Here is a 20135-nt window from a genome sequence, read left to right on the forward strand (position 1 = left end):
TGTCTCAATAATCAGTGTACACTATGGTTTTAAGCCAACACTGCCTGTTGTCTCTGTGTAAGGGTTCAAGAGTGGAGGAGGAGCTGTTATTTAACTCCACATTAGCCAGTGGCTGCTACTGTAGGTGATGGCTTTTTTTTCTTACAACATAAAGTGTATTATTTTTCTTTTTCGTCCATACAACCCCATTGTTATTTTAAAGTGCCGCCAGTCATATTAGTATTATCATTAGCGTTATAATAATAAAGTGTTGTTGAGACTTTTTCTTTAATGCTACAGAAAGCCTCCCCCTCTCTTTAAGATCACTCACATTCACATTTACATACATCAGCATGAAAGAATAACAATAAATTGAACTGGATATAAAATAGATCTACTCTTGTTATTTTTTTTATTTTTTATTTTTATTTTTTTACGTTATATAGGAAATAGGAAGAACCTGAAATTTCTTATGACTCAACCAAGCAGCTTCTGCAAAAACCCTCATGTATCTGTGAAAAGTTTGAGGCACCCCTCCCCCATCTCCACATGGTAGCTGATGCATGACGTGAGAGCGTGGAAGAAGAAGAAGAAGAAGAAGAAGAAGAAGAAGAAGAAGGAGGAGGAGAAGGAGAAAGGCTGTACTTTTGGGTAGGCTCAGTGCAGAATTACATATCAAAACGATGTTGTTGTGTAGCCTGTGGCTGTAAAAGACACTCACATGTATGAAGGACGTGTTTTCAACAGGCTACACAGAGGTGAGAGGGAAAAACACAATATTAGACAACACTGTATAGAAATGGGAGTGTAACCTGGGTGATATAAAAGACAAATGGAGCCCACATGACAGTGGTTGAATGGCCAAGACTGACAAACCTGTTCAGGCAAGCGGTGAGTAGTCATTAAAAAAAAAATCAGATTTCAGACAGAAACGCGTGTTTTCGTTTCAGACGATGTGAACGAAGAGAGAGAGAGAGGGAGGGAGGGAGAGAGACACAGAGAGACAGAGAGAGAGAGAGGGAGAGAGAGGGGGTTCAACAGCTGCACAGAAGTTGAAGAGTGAGGTTGAGACAGTTGGAAAGGTGAGCCCTGAGAAATGAAGCTCACTCGTAGTGTCAGTATCAGTATTAATCCGGAAATTCACAGTCGGGAGGTATTGTTCGGTGAGTTTCCACAGCTCGGTCGAAGTCGAGCTTGGGCTAACGTTAATGTCGTTTTTTTTTTTGTTTGTTTTTTGTTCGTTTTTTAACGTAATTTGGCGACGTTAGCTTGTCGCTAAAGTGACTTATCTGTTCAGTTGGAACAAAACCGGCGTCAAACTGATCAATAAGCAACAGCAGCAAGTACACAAGGTACGGGCGGTGTTGATTAGCAGACACACAATACAATTGTTATCATGGAAGTAACGTCGTGGCCGTCGGGACGTGTTGTTAGCTCGGGTCGATGCTAGCTAAACGGAGCTTTTTATGATCTGAAGCGTTTCCAATTAGGAGTCAACGTCAGCGGCTTTAACGTGATCGATATCGATCCGCATCGTGTTCGGCTTATTATGCACACATAGCGATGTAATTACTGCTCCGGGAAGCACACGGTCGACTTTGATGAAGTTGACGTGAAGTAACTTTGTAAAGTCCGTGCTGGAAGCCGAGCATCCCCCCTCGGCGAGGGGCCGGGGGTCGGTGGGCTGCGTGAGGGCTGTGCTGGCTTCAATAACAAGGTGGCTAACGCTGCCTCACACAAAGCATGTGTCTGCTTTAAAAACAAAAAAACTACACTGTCAATATCCGTGGTTTCCTGTGCTCACCTGGATTATCTTAAGTGCACACAGGCGAGCTAATTACAGCTAGACAAATAATAAATAGTAGATTTTGTACTGTTTAATATGCAAATGTATTTATCAAGGAGAAGAGGGTTCAATTACAGGAATTACCAGAAACTTGCAGTTGGGATTTCCACCTTATCAGCTTCATTGCTCAGATGTGACATTATATTGTTGACACAGGGTTAATAATAAAAAAAAAAAAAAAAAAAAAATGTCACAGGCATGTGTTTGCATGAGTATGGACTTGCTGGTCAAGTTACTCCACTCCTTAGTCAGTCAAAGTAACAGTGTAATTTTGAATTTCTATACATAAGCAGTTGAGTATACGTGCTGAAACACCTGCCGTGGCAAAGCTACAAGGAAGTAGTCCCAGTGGTCACAAAACAAAAGGAGAACAGAACTTTATATATCTGAAGTGTGTTCTATAAATAAACACGACAGCCAGGGATTGTAGGATTATGTAACATCTTCAACAAAAGTATTTGATTTTTCAAGTGTCAGACTGTTTAATCGTGGTAAATGCCGGTCAAACCAAGTCCATAAATAACACTTATAGTTTTAATTTTGGGTGTGATTCAGAAAGGTTGGTTGTGTTAAAGGGGAGGGGAGGAAAAAAAAAAAAAAAAAAAGGCTAGATATTCCGGTCTGTATTCCTCCTTGAGTACTGTTTTTATTCAGCTGCAGTGTACTGAGTATTACCATTTACTTTTAATTTGAATCAGTGTATTTTACAGTTTTACATTTTAAAAAACAAAAGTATGAACAGGAATGGCATTATTAACCTAAACATTGATATTTAGCATTTTAAAGTAGTATGAAGTCTTTAATGGACTTTTCTCACAATAAAGGTTATAATAGATACGAGGAATGATGAAAAATAACGCTTGTGAGCAGGAAAAACATTGTTTTCATATAGTTTATCAGTGGCCTGCATATAGAGGAAATGACTTGTCTGTGCAGTTGATTGCTAAAAAGATACATTTCCTGTTTCAGTATGAGGGCAGGCAATTCTCTCTCAGTGGTTTATTTTAAAGATATTTTATCTTAAGTTAGGTAGTAGCTACCTGGTTCTATTTTGATATTGAGCAAAGCCTAAAGAGACTTTTTCCATTTTTTTTTTCCAGGTTCCTAATAGTCTGGACATTGTATAGAGTATTGTTGCTCCACCTTCAGAGCACAATGCCGACTCACTCATTGTTGCCGTTGGTGGAGAGCCCAGATGGACTTGCCCAAGACATTCTGATTAGTAACAATGCAAGCATCCCAGGGCCTGGCTCCAGCATGACGCCACACACCACCAACTCAGAAAAGGCTGTGTTGCAATCTGGAGGAAGTGCACCACTATCTTGTATGTTCTGTGATCAGACTTTTACTCATCAGGATGAGCTAGGACCCCACGTATTAACACAGCACCCCACCACTTTCTTTGAACCCACTGTGCTTCGAGTGGAAGCAGAATTCAGAATCCCGGGAGAGAGACCCCGACCCAAATCCGGCAGCCTTCCTATTGAAAAAGAGGAGGTTCACAGCTGCATTGTGTGTGGCCAGGTATCACAAGATGCTAGTGAGCTGGAGACCCATATGAGGAAGCACAAGGACTACTTTACTTACTGCTGCAATGTCTGTGGACGGCGGTTTAGAGAGCCTTGGTTCCTTAAGAACCATATGAAGATGCATGTAAAACCAGGGGCCAAGAGCAAGGCCCAGCAAGACCTGGAGACGCCTGTCACAGTCAATGGCATCGTCCAGGACCCTGTTTCAGAGCCTGTAGTCACTGTTTACAAAATGTGCATGGTTTGTGGGTTTTTCTTCCCTGACCATGACAGTTTGGTTGAACATAGTAAAGTACATAATAGAGAGGTGGAGCCTGGCAAAGGTAAAGACAAGGAGAACATGGATGCCACTACTGATTCCCTTGCCACACAGGAAACATTTCTCCACAGTCTAAACCTTGTGCCTCGCTCTGCAGGAAATAGTTTGCAACATGAGAGATCATCAAAATGGATTCCACAGTTAGATCCCTTCAACACATATCAGGCCTGGCAGCTTGCTACAAAGGGCAAGATAGCAGTCGGTCCTAATAATACTAAAGATATTGGCCAGGAAGCCAGCACAGACAATGAAGACTGCAACTCTGATAAGGAGGAGTTGAATAATATTTGGTCTGAAGGCCAAGGAGACAAGGCTGTGAAAGAGGTCCTTGGGCGAGAGCTCCGGTCTCAGCAGCAGACTGTAGCAGAAAACCCAGGACCCCAGCGGAGGTCTCTAATGCAAAAAGATAAGGACAAAGAAAGGCCAACCACTTGTGAGGAATGTCAGAGGACCTTCAGGACATACCACCAGTTAGTTCTTCATTCCAGGGTGCACAAGCGTGAGAGAGGTGGTGAGGAGAGCCCAACTTCTTCTCTTGATGGGAAGATGTCAAGAGTGGGCTCACTGGAGCAGGCAGAGGAAGGCTCAGAGGAGGGCTTCGAGGAGGCAGCACTGACAGAAAACCTCGGCTCAGGTAAATTTAGGGATCAGTACACGCTCGCGCTTCACTCCTGCTGTCCTTACTGTGATTATAGGAGTTGTTTTATTCAATGAACTCCGGTGCCAAGTGCTCCCTCTGCTGGTGAGGGGTGAGAACACAGCTTTTGTGATTTTATTCTGTCATCTTTCTTTTTATGTATTGGTTTACGTATTTGTGTGTATTTTCGAAGGTGAAGATGGTTTTGATCGATCAAAAGGCCGATCAAAAGAATGCAGTTACTGTGGCAAGTCATTCCGATCAAGCTATTACCTCACAGTTCATCTGAGGACTCACACAGGTATGATTTATGTATAAATATGAGACTTTATCAACTGTGTCCAGTAGGTCTAATCCTGTGACTTGATATTTAGAATTGTGCTTATTCTTCACCGTTTTTTCTCAGGTGAAAAGCCGTTCAAGTGTGCGTACTGCGACTACGCTGCAGCCCAGAAGACTTCACTGAAATATCACCTGGATCGTCGTCACAAGAACAAACCTTATGTGGAGGTCAGACCTGTGCCGTCGATGCCCTCTCCTAATGATGGTAAACATGGAAATGACAACGAAAACCCTGCCCCAAGTCGATCCAAACTCTGGGTTCCTGGAGCCAGATCGTGCACTAGTGGAACCCCAGAGGACAGGTTTGATAAAGAAGATAGCAACCTTGGCAAACCACTCCTTCAGATGAATGCTGAGTATGAGAAATTAATTGCTAAGTCTGCTAACTCCCCGACTGATGATGTGCTTGTAAAGTGCCCTGTACCTGTTAATCTGAAGACAGAAAGGGAGGAGATAAAAGAAGAAAACTCAGAGGCCCCATTAAACCTGTCCTTAAAAGTGTCTCTTTCCATCCCTGCCAGTGCAGAACCCAGAAATGCATTAAGTCCAATTGCCTGTGCATTTTGTGCATATAAAACCATGTACCCAGAGGTTCTGATAATGCACAAAAAGCTGACTCATAAAGACAAGTCAGACAGTACAAAAAAGAATGGACTTGCTGGTAGTTTGAAACAAAAACGACACACAGGCTGCCCCCCTGCGCTTGATGGGAAAGATGTCAGCCCGCTTCCGATGATTGACAGGCGCCACCCTCGACGAACCAAATCCCCACCCCCTCAACCTGAAAAACCAGAAGAGAAGACACCTATTAACCCTCCTCCTGGTCCTAAGAGGTCCCCTGTCCATGCACCCCTGCATGATGTTGTCCAGGACACCCAGCGTTTTAGACAGAACATTGATTCACATCCCAGTCAGGACTCCTCCAGGTACACAGAGCTCATGAAGAAATCCAACACAGGCAGCAAGCTTGTAGCGGACCGACCAGGCCCCCCAGACAGAGTGGGCATTGGAGACAAGAGTTACCCAGTGAGGAGTGGTGTCATTTGGCACTCAGAAGCTGCCAGACTTTGTCTGTCGAGCCGATTTGGGAGCCTCCCTCAGATGGACTTTGGTGAACCTTCTAGCAAGAGACTGAAGTACACAGTACCTGCAGGCAGGGAGGCGGACATCGGTGAGAAGCCCGGCTTTAGAGGACCAGCAGGAGATGGATCCAGCAGGATGATTATTTCAGGGAGAGGTGTGAAAGCCACATCACAAGGGTCGGGTCCATCCACAGCTCCTGAGATGTTGGGTCCTGTAAAAAATACATCAACAGCTATTGGAGGAAGTTTAGACACTGAGTGGAGCATGATGAACCTTCTGCGGCCCTACACAACCAGTGACCTGGCATCTCTCTATCACAGCACACCAGCTAACCCAGGTCATGGAGGACTAACCAACCCAAGAGCAGGTATGTAATAGGTTAGCTGCTTCAGGGGAGATGAATACAGAATCAGGAATTTTTTTTTTTTTTTTTTTTAAACAAGGCTACTTTATAATCTGCATATTCTAGGAATTTTTAGAGTAACATAAAAGATTTTTTTCTCAGGGGGCAGAACTGTGCTGTACCAACACTTACCCACTCTGCCCAACCTGCAGAGGAGAGACCCCTCAGGCCCGTTTCCTAATCAACGCTATGGGGCTACTGACAAAAGTACCTAAAGTGGCACCAAGGTAAAAGGTTGAAAAATATTTTGAAACATACAGCAGGGCTTCCTTTTTTTGGGGATTTTCCAACGTGACATAAAATCTCTGAAAATTTTACCTGGTTGTTGATATAAATGAATCAAGTCATATGTGAAAAGCATTTTTTCCCTCTCTCTAGATTGAACTGTGCTGCTACCTTATTTTGGAGAACTTAGGACAATATGTTCAATGTACAGATTTAAGAAGAGAGATGGTTTGTGCTCAGAAAGTGTCTAGGCTCCCCTAATTTAATATTTTTTCAATAGAGGAAAATTTATGTTGCTTAGACATTTCAGGGCCCAGCCTTTCAGTGTACATGTTTTTTCTTTTTTGAATGAAAAAGTGCAGAATATCTCTCTTTGAAGATATTCCACTGGTGTGCACCGTGATATTTTTTTTCCCCACACAAAACTGTTGCTTAATCCATCTTTGACCCACACTAATGTTCAGATACCTGTAAGTGTCTATGACATAACAATGTATTGTGTATGTGGGATGACAGAAATATATCTGTAAGCGTTCAGTGCATAAGAATTGTATTAAGTAAAAACCTAAGAAGAAGAATTTGTGTGAAAAATTGCTGCCTGGTTCACCTACTGTTCAAGCAGTAATTAAGCACTATTCTGTTTTTTTTTGTTTGTTTTTTTTTTCTTTTCCTTTTCCAAAGCACTGGAGGGTGGGGATTTTCTGTCGAATAACTTGATGGCTTCGGCCCAGTGGTTTACAAACAGGCCACAGTAACAAGTCTTTGTGTTTGTTGAAGTGGTTTACCTCATGTTGTGCTCCGAGACGCTGTTATTCTTGTTAAGCTGCTGTAGCTATCATATCAGCTGAACCTCCGTCTAGTTGTCTGTTGACTAGAGACGTGTTTTGGGTATAACTAGATGGACATGTGTTTGTCGGGCATCACAGTATTTGTCAAACACCACATAAAAACGCACGCTCATCTGGTGACAAAGAGCAGCTACTACTGAGGCCGCGTCGACCGATGGCACGTGATTTACTGTAACACAGTTTTGGTTGTGGATTTCTCTGATGTACTTGGTATTTACAAGCCCAGTTTTAAACACAGAACAGATTTTGTGGTTAATGTTTATCCTTTTGAAATGGCAAAGGGCTATCATCTACTTCACTGCTGCCTAAAGTCTGCAAGCTGAGTTCTGTTTGTGTGTTAAATAGTCATGCTGTATTTTTTTGGGGGCTGCACATTGAGTCGCAGCTCAGGAGCTTGCCTTTACTATGCAGAGTCTTGAAAGTGGTGTTTTGTTTCAAGTGACAGCAGTCAGTCCCAGCTGATCATTAAGTGGCCTTTTAGATGTGGTATGACTGTGTGGTTTGGGGGGAAAAAAATTCTAAAGCAGCTATGTTGATTAATGGCTCAATTAATTATACACTGTGAACAAAAACAAAAAAAAAAAGTCTCAGGTTAACTCATATTTACGAGCAGTTTAGTCTACTGTGTAATTTAGTATTTTTCCACTTTGAAAGGTTTTGTTTAAGTTATTTGTTTCTGTTCGATATTCACATTACATGTGTACTTATGTAAAAATGAAAATATTGTTTGAGATTTGTATGACACATTTCAATAATAAAGTGAGATGCGAAGCACTCTCTGGCGTCATTTGTTACTTCACTGACTGGTCAGCCACAGTCTTCATGACATGACACTGAAAACACGTTTAGCTTTAGGGCCTTTACTGCACTTAATGAGGCAGTAATTGGTTTGGTTTGGCACAACGAGCCTGTCTTTAATTTGGGTATCTGCAGGTCACATATAACTGTGGCAGAAACACTTCTGGAGTTGTCAAACTACACAGCCATCTTAAGGTGTTGTATCATACATATCATATCTTGCAAATCTAATTTATTCAGGGACTCTACAGTGAACCAATGATTTTCTATTTTGGCTGTTTATTGTTGAGAGGTTTCAGTCTTCCCAGAGTCACGGTACACACAAAAATATATGGAACAATATCTACGCATAAACAGTTATTAAGGAAAAACAATTACCAGAGAAATATATCTATATATAATAAAGAAAAACAAAAATAGAAGAATTCATAACAGAGTAAAACAAAACTGAAGTTTGTGAAATGGTTCACGTCATATTTATTGGATTAGAAACTTATTTCTATGTTGGTAAAAGGCTATAATAAAAGGAAGCTCTGTATAGACCACAGAGCAGTATTTAAGGTGGGTTAGAACCGATTATATGGTGAGACCAAGAGATGGTGGTTCAAAATGATACACAACAGCCTGGTTTCATAACTTGCTCCAAGGGGGACACCCTGCAACTGAAGATTTAATAGTGGAGAATCTGACTTGGAAACATTCAGTCCTAGATTGTTTTTACATATATATCACATATTCTACCTTTTCCATCTCTTCATTTAATTTCATATCACCTATATCATCAGTGGATTGTCATATATTCATGCTGTTGCAGTAACAATTTAACAATTTCTTCTTCTCCTCCTTATCTTCATTACAACATAAACAAAAGAAGAAAGTCCTTTACACAAAGAAAGAGTGTTTTAATAACGACTTTTGGCAGGAGATTCTATCACTGGTGAAAACGTGAATGGCCATGAGACTGGAGAATGTGGGGCATATACTTCCTGTCCCGATCAATGACTCAGATTGACCACTAGAGGGCAGTATTTACAAAGTCTAGATTAGAGCTTTGTTACATGCTGGTTTCAGAGCCTTGCATGTTCAGTCTGAAGAGCAGACCTCAGGTGTCTAGTGCAGCAAGCTTTGATAAAACAGAGCATTGTGACCAGGTTGAAACAGGAATTATAAAACTTTAGTGAAAAATAAAGTCATGTTTATTAGACTTGATACTGATTAGAGTCTAAACTACACAGTTGACTTCATTTGAAAAATACACCTCCCAGTACAGGATTAAAAAAATGCTGCTGCACTGATCTTTTGAGTTCAGTAATAATATACTACACCTGTGACCACACCCTAATTAGTGATGTCATACAGGTGTTGCCATTCAGCTGTGAAAGCTAACACACCTGCTGTGACATCACTCATTATGATTGAAAGTGTCAAGCAGAGCAGAGCAGCAGCAGTTTCTCTCTTTGTCATCCAGTAAGCATGTAGACCTTAAGGTCTCCTTAGAGAAGTTTGGTAATCGCTTCTACATCTGCAAGACATGAGCACACTATTGTTGACTTTCCTCATTTCTATAAAAGGAGAAGACTGACAAAGCCTTTCATGGCCATGCATTCTGTAAACAATAAATTGTAAGGGACAATCTTCAGCACATTGAACACTTTAAACTTTGATTTTTTTTTTTTTCTTCCCTCCTCCCTTTTTGAGTAGACCACATCTGCTTGCTGTCTGTTCCCCTGGGCCAGCACTGTGTAATCTATTGCATTAGCTCACATTAGTGCATATCGCCCATGGGCCTTGGTAATCACAAACGCAAAATGAGCATTTCACTTAGCATCACCCTCATATTCCCCCCCACACTGTGGCAAACTTAGTGCAAACGCATGGCAGAGAGCGCAAGTCGACAACAGCTTATGACATGCGTCCTGTTACTCTGGATCCCTGTGTCCAGAATGCTGCGAGGGTTTTCATGTCAAAAGCCTTTTTAATGAGCAAAGATACACTTTGAATTTTTCCTGTTCACTTCCTGTTCTCTTTGTTTTTTTAAATGTAACTTGTGCATTCCTGCCAGAATTTTGCCCCTTACGTTTATTTACATTCGTAAACCTTACAGATGAATGGCACTGCAGGCCTTTCACAAAAGTGTCATCTCTGGGTCTGCATATGGGCTAGAAGCCTAAAATAATTGTAGATTAATACAGTAACGTCATGTAAGTTAAGTTATAGACTCATAATATGGAGTTTCCCCCAAATATTTTATTTTTTTAAAAGTTTCAGAAAACAGATTTTATTGATCTGATTAGAACTTTATTTATTTATTTATTTATTTAGTTAGTTAGTTAGTTAGTTATTACCACATCTTAAATTTTTTATCCCTCAACACCCCACCTCATTGCCAGCTATGCACAGTTTCATGCAAATTCACATGGGATTTTTTTTTTCCCTCTCAAAATGCTTTGGCACAGAACACCTGAGGTCTCTACAGCTCCTTATCAAGTTTCTTTCATCACATTAGGTTTTGTGTGTTGATAAGGATTCACACAGTAGCCACACAATTCAATACACAAATGGCATTTCATGCTTGCATTGCGATCCACTCACCTGTTCAGTGTGTGCGGTTTTAGAAGAGGTTATGCTGTTTAAGAGTTGTAAATTCATCTGTGACTGAGGATGTGTTTGTTCCACTCTCTTTCTCTCTAGTAGTGTGAATATCAAATCTCCTACCTCCTTCCTTCCTTGTAAAGTAAACTTTGTGTTGTTCTCCTTCCCCTTAAGTGCTCTCTCTTATTTTCAGTCCTTTCGTCAGTCATAATTGTTGCCTCCAGATTGTCAACTTGCATGAATTAGCAATTGGGCCAACAAAGCGGATACGGTCAATTGTTGAATATCCTGTCAGAATTTGAGGCAGAAAGTCTGCTCTGGCTGTGATTGCTCATCATCATCACCCCATTCCTCTGAGGAAGAGGAGCAATGTAATGTTTCCCACAAAAACAGCCCCTGGCCTAAGGAAAGGGATTTGGGTGTCTGGAGACAACAGGGGCCATATGGAGCAGGCTGAGATAGCAAGGCACATGTACAGAATAATGGATGACGTGTCATGTTTCATGTTGCTGAGAAGCCATCAAGAGACTTGGTTTGGGGAAATCAAAAGGCTCACATACAGCAAAAGCGACTGTTGGGCCATTTAGCATTTTTTTTGTTTATTTTTATGTGGGGAGAGTGCTGAACATATATATATATATATATATATATATATATATATATATATATATATATATATAGCCTTGAAGCATGTGTTGCTCTATTTTCAGTGCCTTTGGTCAATTGAGGTAATGTGTCAGTAAACACAATGAGGATTCTGTCTGCCTATTAAACATAGGCCTACATCAGAATCAGAATCAGAATCAGTTTTATTACCAAGTATGTTTCCACATACAAGGAATTTGTGCTGGTGGTTGGTGCAAACAGTAACATGAATAGACTTAAGGTAAAATAAGAGTAGAATTTACAAGTTAAAAATTAAAATAAGATTAAAATAAAATTAAAATAAAAAATATACAACAAAGATGTGGGATATTTGCAATAATCATATTTGCATGTGATATCAACAGCTGATGCTTCACTAGCAGAGTGAACAAAACACCTGTTTCTTGAAACTGAGAAATGTTAAATCTAAAGGAACAATGTAGGAAAGAGTAGACTATGAAAACTAGATAGACAGCTTGTTTATTTCAACAATACTATTATACAATCTTTTTTTTCCAGCAAACTAGCAAATAGCAGGTTTTTTATTTATTTATTTATTTTTTACAGATATTCACTGTCAACAGATGATCTAGTGACTTTGGTGATGCCCTGACTTGTCCTTTAACACCACCTAATACCTATAGAATTAATGACATTCTCATTAGCCTCAGTTCTTTTTAGTGCTTTGTACTGTAAATTAGCAAATGTTAACATGCTAACACAGTAAACTAAGATGGTGAACATGGCAAACATTACTACTGCATGCTGATGTTAGCATTTAGCTCAGAGCACCAATAGGCCTCAGCTTTACTTTGCGTTTAGTACAAATTAGGATATGTTAGCATAATAACACAATAAACCAGGATGGTGAACATAGTTAACATTACAGCTAAACATCAGCATGTTAGTATTGTGAACATGTTAGCATTCTGATGTTAGCATTTAGCTCAGAGCACCAGTACTGTGCAATGCAACATAACTGTATTGTTACTCCAAAAATATCAATTCAGGTAGTCAGGAGAAGGGAGATGTATAAAAGATGACATCAACTGGTGTGGCAGAGATAGAAACTCCCCTGTCCAGAGCTCTCCTGCCAGGGGGGCACCGTATACTCAGTCCCTCCCTCCCCCCTCCATATCTGTTCTACCTGCATGTGGAATAAGCTGAGCACCTCACCTCTGTTTTTCTCCCAGTGTCAGAACTACACTTAAGTGCTGTTTCCGATACCCATGAGTAAGCCCCATAAAAGCTGCCCCATCGCCGCAGCGTTATTGTTTCTTGCGGATGATTGATTGATGGATGAGGGCTGACACTTCAATGAAGCCATTTCCACTGGCATCTCTATCCGATGATGTGCAGCGTATATTTTCCATCCACGCCTCATTGCTCGCCTGTGTCATTCCTGGAACTTCATTTACACCATGTTCCCTGAAGGACCTTTTTTAGCCCCATCTCCCTTTTTCTCTCCCTGGCTCCTCTTTTTATCTCCTCTTTTTTCCATGCCATAAAATAATGCTATTTCTTGTCAACTCTGGAGGGGCCTGGAATCATTTGCAGGGAATGATAAAACCAAAGGCATGGAGGGGTTATTTACAGGAAGTGTAACACTGACAGGGTCCCACTGTTCTGCCTTTTTCACTGTCAGATGCCAAGTCCATGCTGAGACAGGGCAGGGCTTTGATATACATTTCAAACGCACTCGACCTACATCACATGCACACACAATCATTTACTGTTATCGCCACAAACCAAACGGAGACTCCCAGCACTGCAGATTCTACCAAGATGTCGTCCAAAGCTACAGAAAAACATGTTAAAGTATATTAGTTCAATGACAGTGTGATTGAGGTGCCTTCTCTGAGACAATTGCCTGTTTTTGCTCATATGGGGAGCAGATGGTAAGCAGGCATCAGTGCAGCAGGCTTTCTGGGATGACAGCCATGAGATTCCCCCTCAGGTGCCATTGGAGCTCCTTTAGAAGGGGAGAGTGATTGGTAGGACATGGCACCTCCTAAGCAACTGTTTTTTTTCTGAGTTTCCCCATGTTACAATTCTCATCAACAAGCTACAGTGCAGTAAATATGCATACAATGTCACCCAAGAAGTCATTGTTTCTTGCAGCCTTGATCATATTGGCAGTATAGTGTATTTGTTACCAATGATAAGATGTTTTCTCAGATGTATTCACATGCATTAGATTATTTAGAAGAAAACTTGTTCCATCTGTGCCTTTATAAACAGTATATAGACATTTCTAAATGTTTAGAATACACTACAGTGACTATGAAGCATTCATAACTGGCGAATGATTGACAATATAACATAGTTGTAATCATATATAATTATATATCCTCAGTAGTACATTCAGTTTGAACATGCTGCTTTGTCAAATGCTTAATAGCACACTGCTTATTTGATTATATAGCTAATATATAAACATCTTGTAACTGCTATTGATAAAATTATTTAAAAAAAAACTGTACACCCATATCAGGACATGAAAATAACAATAAATATTAGGTGTCCATAAGCTGTTGAGAAATATTTAATAAACACTATGAATTATTATAAGGATATCTTTTATTTAAATATTCATGTATGTAATCAATTCAAACCATAATAAAGCATGTGCATCCATCCATCCATGAGTATGAATTACTTTCCATGAGTTGCTGTTGGAAATTGATTATTTATGCAACAAAATCAGTGTGTATTTCCTGCTGATCATGCCCGTGTACTAAATATATGTATATCTATATAGAAGCAGGGCCTGTTCCAAGAAGCACGCTTACTGAGATATTTGGATAACGTTGCTGAGAAAAATCTGGAACCCTCTCAAAACTGAAACTGATCTTAATTATAAAATGTTAACTATAAATTACTTGTTGATTGGATGTTGAAGTTTATACAGTATATGTGCAAATCACACACAGGCAAGTTTAAAACCATCTATAAATGTGTTTGGAACTTCTGAGGATGTTTATATATATGTATATATATATATATATATATATTTTTTTTTTTTTTTTATATGAGTACAAATGTGTTATAATGTGTTATCATACATTCATTATTTCATTATTTATTGACTTATTTATTTAGTTTTTTTCACCTAAAGTTGTTATTTAATATTATGCTGTATGTGGTTTTCAGTGTTTTGCTATATTAACCTCTTATGTTCCATGTTGTTATGTTGTCTGTCTGACCTTTGTATCAAAAAACTGTTTATAAACCAAATAAAAATGCCTATAATGAGTTATAGTTGGTAACAAAGACATGGATGTATATTTAAAATGTCCTCATATGTGCTTACAGCTTCATTATAAAACATTCATGAATTGTTTATATACTTCTAATAAATGCTGGAGAGGCTGGATGGGCTTCAGTATATAGAGGATAACAATGACAAACAGTCTAGTTCCAGGTTTAATCAGAACTGCCTATATGCTATATTATTATATATTAATGTGATACACAGTACCTAGCCACCACTTTGAAGCATATGCCTCTCAGCACCTTGAGATCACAACACACCATGTATTGGACTAAAGGGTGAAATGAGAGACACAATGCACAGTTGAGCACATGATGCATTTATTGTATCTGTGTGTGTGTGTCTGTGTGTGGGTGGGCTCCGTGTATTTGACCTTGGCTGCTATAGGACATTTTGGTTCATCAGGAAAGATGATTGTTTCCTTTAAAAGATATTAGGAGGACTGTATCTAAGGAAGCTGACATGGCTCCCTGCATCCCTGATGGTTTCCACTCCGTTTCTTTTATAGTCACTCAATAGGTAAGGGAATAGTGTCCCACCACAGTATTTATACATTAAGCAAGGTCTCCCTCTCTAGAAACAAGAGCGGACTGGTGATTGGCCCCAGAGTATAATTTCTCCTGTGTCTACATTGGCGTGTCATCCTTTATCAATAATCACCTAGGAGGGAGCGCTGGTCTTATTCGAGGAGGATTGACCTCTGTGGTGATGAGGGTATGTGGACGGTGATCATCCGTTACCACAACCCATACTCGACCCTGTGTAATATCTGCAAATGGGGAGGGTTGTCATAGCGCATACAATAGGTGGCCTCCTGGCCCTGTGAGCACTCCAGAAAACCCCTCTCAGTTCTGTCACTTCCAGCACATGCTTGGTAGAAGGGAAGAAGACAAACACTGTCGCCTTCAAAAAAAGAAAAATGAAAAAAGTCAGAAGGCGGTGTGCTCAGGCCTGTGTTTTTCTTTTAAATGCACCCCTTAAAGCCATTATGTGATTGAAGAACATTTACATTCGATAATTTTGTTATTCTATGTGGTTGTGCAAAAAAAAAAAAGGAGAAAAAAACACAACATGGGAATGAATGAGCAGCTAGATCTGGGAAAGGAGGAGCAAGGAAGTTACGCATCTATTCCACAAAGCAATAGCCCTCCTCCTCTAATGCAATGTGACACTGAATACTACACACAGAGAAACAAGTAACCTCAAATTGGGTTATTCTTCCTACCTGCCAGTAATCCAGTTGATAAGCACTATACATGTAGATTTCTGGGGAGCAGAGAAATCAGATTACCCTGAGCTGAACTGGGATTTTCAGTCTAAATTGGCTGTTGTTCCTCAGGTCTCTCATTTTATCAGGATGAATGAGGGGAAATAAATAATTTGACTTTGCACCAGATAAATTGTTTGCACAGGGGGAACACAATAGTTAAAAAAACAGCGCTAGGGTTATCGAGCATACACGGATGCACCTAACATGTGCATTTAATACACAAACACAAGTTTAAAAAGCTACAAAATTGTTGGATGATCTGTGTGAAATTGTCCCCATCATGTTCAGGAACATGGTCTAATCTAGAGACAACAATCCTGTTGTTTCCCTTCACTCATCGCCCAAACACAGATGAGACTTCTTAACGTGGAATTTTTTTTTTGGTTTAGCCAAAGGCATGCAGTGAAACAGTCTACAGCCACGCTAGCAGCTCTGAGAGGCTGTACAGCAGTGCTTTAAGCTAAATGCTACATGCAAGATGCTCACAATGGCAATGCTAACACAGCGATGTTCAGCTGGTATAATATATGCTTGTTAGGATGCTAACATTTGCCAGTTAGCACAAAGTACCACTGCGGCTGATGGGATGGTCATTAGTTTTACAGGTATTTGGTCAAAAACCAAACTCTTGGACAAACTGAAGGTTTGACCTGATGAAAAGTTAAGTCATCCTCTGGGAACCATGAATGTCTGCACAAAATTTCATGGCGATCTATGTTTCATTACTTTGAAGGACAATGAGCGTGGATCACACGGCCATGTTTGCAGCCAAAGAGCAGCACATATTAAATATATAATACAAAGAATAAGAAAATGAAAGGAAAACAAACTAAAACCACAGTGATTACCGAAGGAGCAGCAGTGAGTCCGGGCTTAGACACAAGTAGAGTCCATTTAAAAGCACATATTTTGACTCGAATACTGTGCAGATGCTTTAAAAAGTACACAGCAAACACAGCAATCTGACTCACAATGTGACGCAGGTGAAGCTTGAAAGCTAATCTGACCTTTACCAGATACTTTCAACAAAGGGACATGTTTCCACAGTAACCTAGTCCAGACTTATTTAAAACTGCTTTAGGGGAAATAAGCCTGATTTACTGTTGTATGATAATAACTGGTTTGACTGGTAATCCTGCTTTTTGAGCCTTACTGACATCATTTACTTGCAGTTTGTAAAGACCACAAGCACAAAAGAGCTTTGTTCACTCATACAAGGATTTCACTGTATTTTTAACATGACACTCTGGGAGGAAGAGAATCTGAAAAATGCAAAACACAAATTAATAGAGATTAACTTCTAACCTTCACCTATTTGCTTTTGTTAGTAATGGTGCAGTCAATAATCTGAGAGCACAGTTTAAGCAAGAACATTGGAATTCAAGCATCTATGTGGCTCTTGCGTCTGAGCTCATGTGACACGCACGTAACATCTCAGCATGATTTATGTCCTAAGCAGCATTTTCTTGCATTGCAAATAGCCAGAGTCTCAGCCTCTCCTCTGCTGTTTTTGTATTTTCTAACATGACACATGAATCCCCGGTGGCCCTGGAAATCAGACAACCCAGGTGCAACACTAATATCCTCCCAGTATCCAAACATTTCCTTTAAAAGTAACTGGCACACTGGGGCTCATAAATTAGAGCTGAACGCTGCTCAAGATGTCTGGCTTCCAATAAGACCGTACCCAGAGCAATAAACTTTGACATTGCTGCTTGAAAAATGCCTGCCCTTTTTCATTGTCAAGTGTTACAAATTGATGAAATGAGTTCATCGATGTTCTGTGGTCATTATCTCTCCAGTGGCACTTTGTTTTACAGACAGTGGGAAAAGGGACAGTGCAGATTAGAGGCCCAGGCACAGTTTATCAAACAAAATCTAATATCATCCATAAGAGTGGAATCTGGAAATCAATACTTCATTACTAAATTGTTAGTGGGGATGAAGAGTAATTGTGTGAGTTCAGAGATGTGTCTCGGCGGCCGGGGCATAGGAAGTTCAATGTCACCCGGGAAGTGATAAGTAAAGGCACTGATGGGAAGAAACATTTCTGTAATGGGGGGTGCAGGAGGAGGGCAGTGGCCTGAGCACAGAACAGACAATAGACACTGGTTTGCCATTGATTGGTTCAGCTATAAAGATGGAATGGTTTAAAGAACCGGAGAGAGAAAGCGTGGGGAGACAGAATGAGAGAGGTAAAAAGAGTTAGAGTGAGCACCACCTTTTGAGTTTACCCTTGTCTTGTCACCAGTTTTTGTGCATTGCGTAAAGTCTTCCTCTGTGGTCACTCCGCTCAATCGTCCGGTACATTTGCATCCTGACAGCGATAAGTGCAATGATAAAACAGTTCCTCTGCAAAAAAAAGGGACGACCGCTCGATGACACGGCCTTTGCCACTGGCTGAGGGTTTGTCTTTAAAATGGCTTTGCACTAATGAACATTAATAAATAACTTTGATGATTAATCTCAGTCACTGCCACATGTTCTGTAATGTTTACAGTGCGTCCAGCTCTCTGTGAGGTGTGTGATCTTAGCAGAGCCCTCGAGCTCCTCTTTTGTTCACACTGTGTGTGAGGTCACATCAGCACAATGAGCACATCACCTCCATGCAGCTTGGCACAGCCTCATCCCTCTAAAAGCTTGAGTCTGGAGTCCCTCTGACCTGTTCCCCTGCCTCACCATGTTCAGCCATGCAAATCAGAGTGCCTTCAATTTGAACATTCATAAGCCGAACCTGCAGCTTGTGCTTGGAGCCAGTGGGAGCTTGGAGGGGGCACAACGCTGCCTGATGTAGACTTTCATATTTTGGTGAGAGGACAAAGATTGAGGCTTTGTTCTGTACTAAACCAAATGTGGATTGATTTTAATTTTTGCTTTTAATGTGTGTTTGTTTATTTCATTTAGAGCCACTTGGGGGTAATTTTGGCAATGTTGCTCTGTCAGTCAGTCCACTACTTTGGTCCAGACTGAAATATCTCAACAGCTATTGGATGTGTTGCCATGAAATTTTGTGTAAACATTCATGGTCCCCAGAGAATTAATCAGAATAATTATGAATCATAATCCCCTGACCTTGTATTTAGCACCACCACAATGTTGACATTTGTGTTTTGTATAAAATATCTTGACAACTATTGCTGTGAAATTGGCTCCACATATTCAAGGTCACCAGAGGATAAATTCTAATGACTTCGGTGGTTTCATTGCCCACAACTGTTCTTTGTTTTAAGCGCCAAGTAGCAGATTTTTAGTGTGCTAATATTCTAAACTGTGTGGTTTAACCTGGTTACACATGAACATCAACATGAAAATGAATGCCAACCTCATCATCCTAAGCTTTACTCTGTTTTTATTTCAAATGAGCAAATGTTAGCATGCTAACAGTCTAAACTTTATAACAGCTCAAGTCATTTGTACAACATATATAATCTCTCATTTGATTTCACCAGTGAAATCCATATCATTTATGAATTTGAGATGTGGATGAAATAGGTGAAACTGTTTGAACGGGGTTCATCAAACCTCTAACTGATTATTTGCATTGAAATTGGCATCAAAACAGACATCAGATTTTAAACTGATGTGGTGAACCTTTTAACCAACGATTGCCTATTTACACTTCCAGCAGAGTATCATTAGCATTCAGTTGTAGACATGTTTGTGTCCAATATTACATCTTCTTTTAAAGCTGTTTTTTGTCTCCACCAACTCCACCAACACTTTATCTGGCGTTTTAGCAGCTAAATGTTTAGCAGCTAAATTGAGTTCACAAGCTAGTTTCTGTCTGTCTGCTTTTGGTTGGGAGCAGGTAGCATGTGGTGAGTTTTTTGTTTAGAGTTTTTTCTGCTAAATGCTGATTAGATTGTTGAGAGTGAACCAAAACAAGATACGGGCCATAAAACCAAAACAATGAGCTTAAAGACGATAAAACGCAACATAAAACTAAGGGAAACTGCAGAGCTGGGTGACAGTTATCTGTGGGTGAGTGACTTTTTTCACATATATGTATACTTTGTCGATTGATCCATTGAAAAATATTGATCATAGCAGCTTTAAGTCTTCAGGCCACCAAAACACTGATTATAAAGGAGTGCGCAGCATTAAAACCAATGAGGACAGTCTTCCAGTGTATTCTTACGCCTCTTATCTGAGGTACGTGTAAATATCCACCACTGTAAATTTTACAGATGGAGTGCTCCTCCAATTAACAATAACACCACCTCGCTTACACATCAAAAACTAGTGGCGGGAATGATATAACAAGCTGCTCGAATCCACATACTCTCATTTCATAACATGTTTGAATGTTCAGCAAGTATACTGCTCCATTTAAAAAGAGCCTTTC

The 20135-nt window shown here is 40.1% G+C and overlaps 1 protein-coding gene across 8 annotated transcripts; it reads left to right on the plus strand.

Moving 5' to 3' along the window:
* The first annotated feature begins 490 nt into the window (after positions 1–490).
* Positions 491–7985, plus strand: znf217 (zinc finger protein 217). Of its 8 annotated transcripts, XM_071477350.1 has the most exons (6): positions 491–630; positions 2926–4307; positions 4504–4611; positions 4717–6102; positions 6241–6365; positions 6517–7985. In XM_071477350.1, exons 1-5 carry the CDS (start codon positions 539–541, stop codon positions 6351–6353), a joined length of 3081 nt encoding a protein of 1026 aa, XP_071333451.1. In that variant the 5' UTR covers positions 491–538; the 3' UTR covers positions 6354–6365; positions 6517–7985. The 8 variants fall into 8 exon arrangements, with proteins under 8 accessions (XP_071333451.1, XP_071333450.1, XP_071333455.1 ...); XM_071477349.1 differs by having other exon boundaries at positions 6241–7985; XM_071477354.1 differs by having other exon boundaries at positions 600–737; positions 6241–7985.
* Positions 7986–20135: the final 12150 nt, after the last annotated feature.

Source organism: Trachinotus anak, unplaced genomic scaffold (genome assembly GCF_046630095.1).
Source record: "Trachinotus anak isolate AG129_WGS33_773 ecotype Australia unplaced genomic scaffold, CSIRO_AGI_Tana_v1 ptg000004l, whole genome shotgun sequence".
Taxonomy (NCBI): domain Eukaryota; kingdom Metazoa; phylum Chordata; class Actinopteri; order Carangiformes; family Carangidae; genus Trachinotus; species Trachinotus anak.

Coding starts and splice junctions, on each gene's coding strand:
- znf217 (XM_071477349.1), top strand. CDS start 539: ATGCATGACGTGAGAGCGTGGAAGAAGAAGAAGAAGAAGAAGAAGAAG. Junction 631..2,925: donor GAGAAAGGCTGTACTTTTGG/GTAGGCTCAGTG, acceptor TTTTTTTTCCAG/GTTCCTAATAGTCTGGACAT. Junction 4,612..4,716: donor TCATCTGAGGACTCACACAG/GTATGATTTATG, acceptor GTTTTTTCTCAG/GTGAAAAGCCGTTCAAGTGT.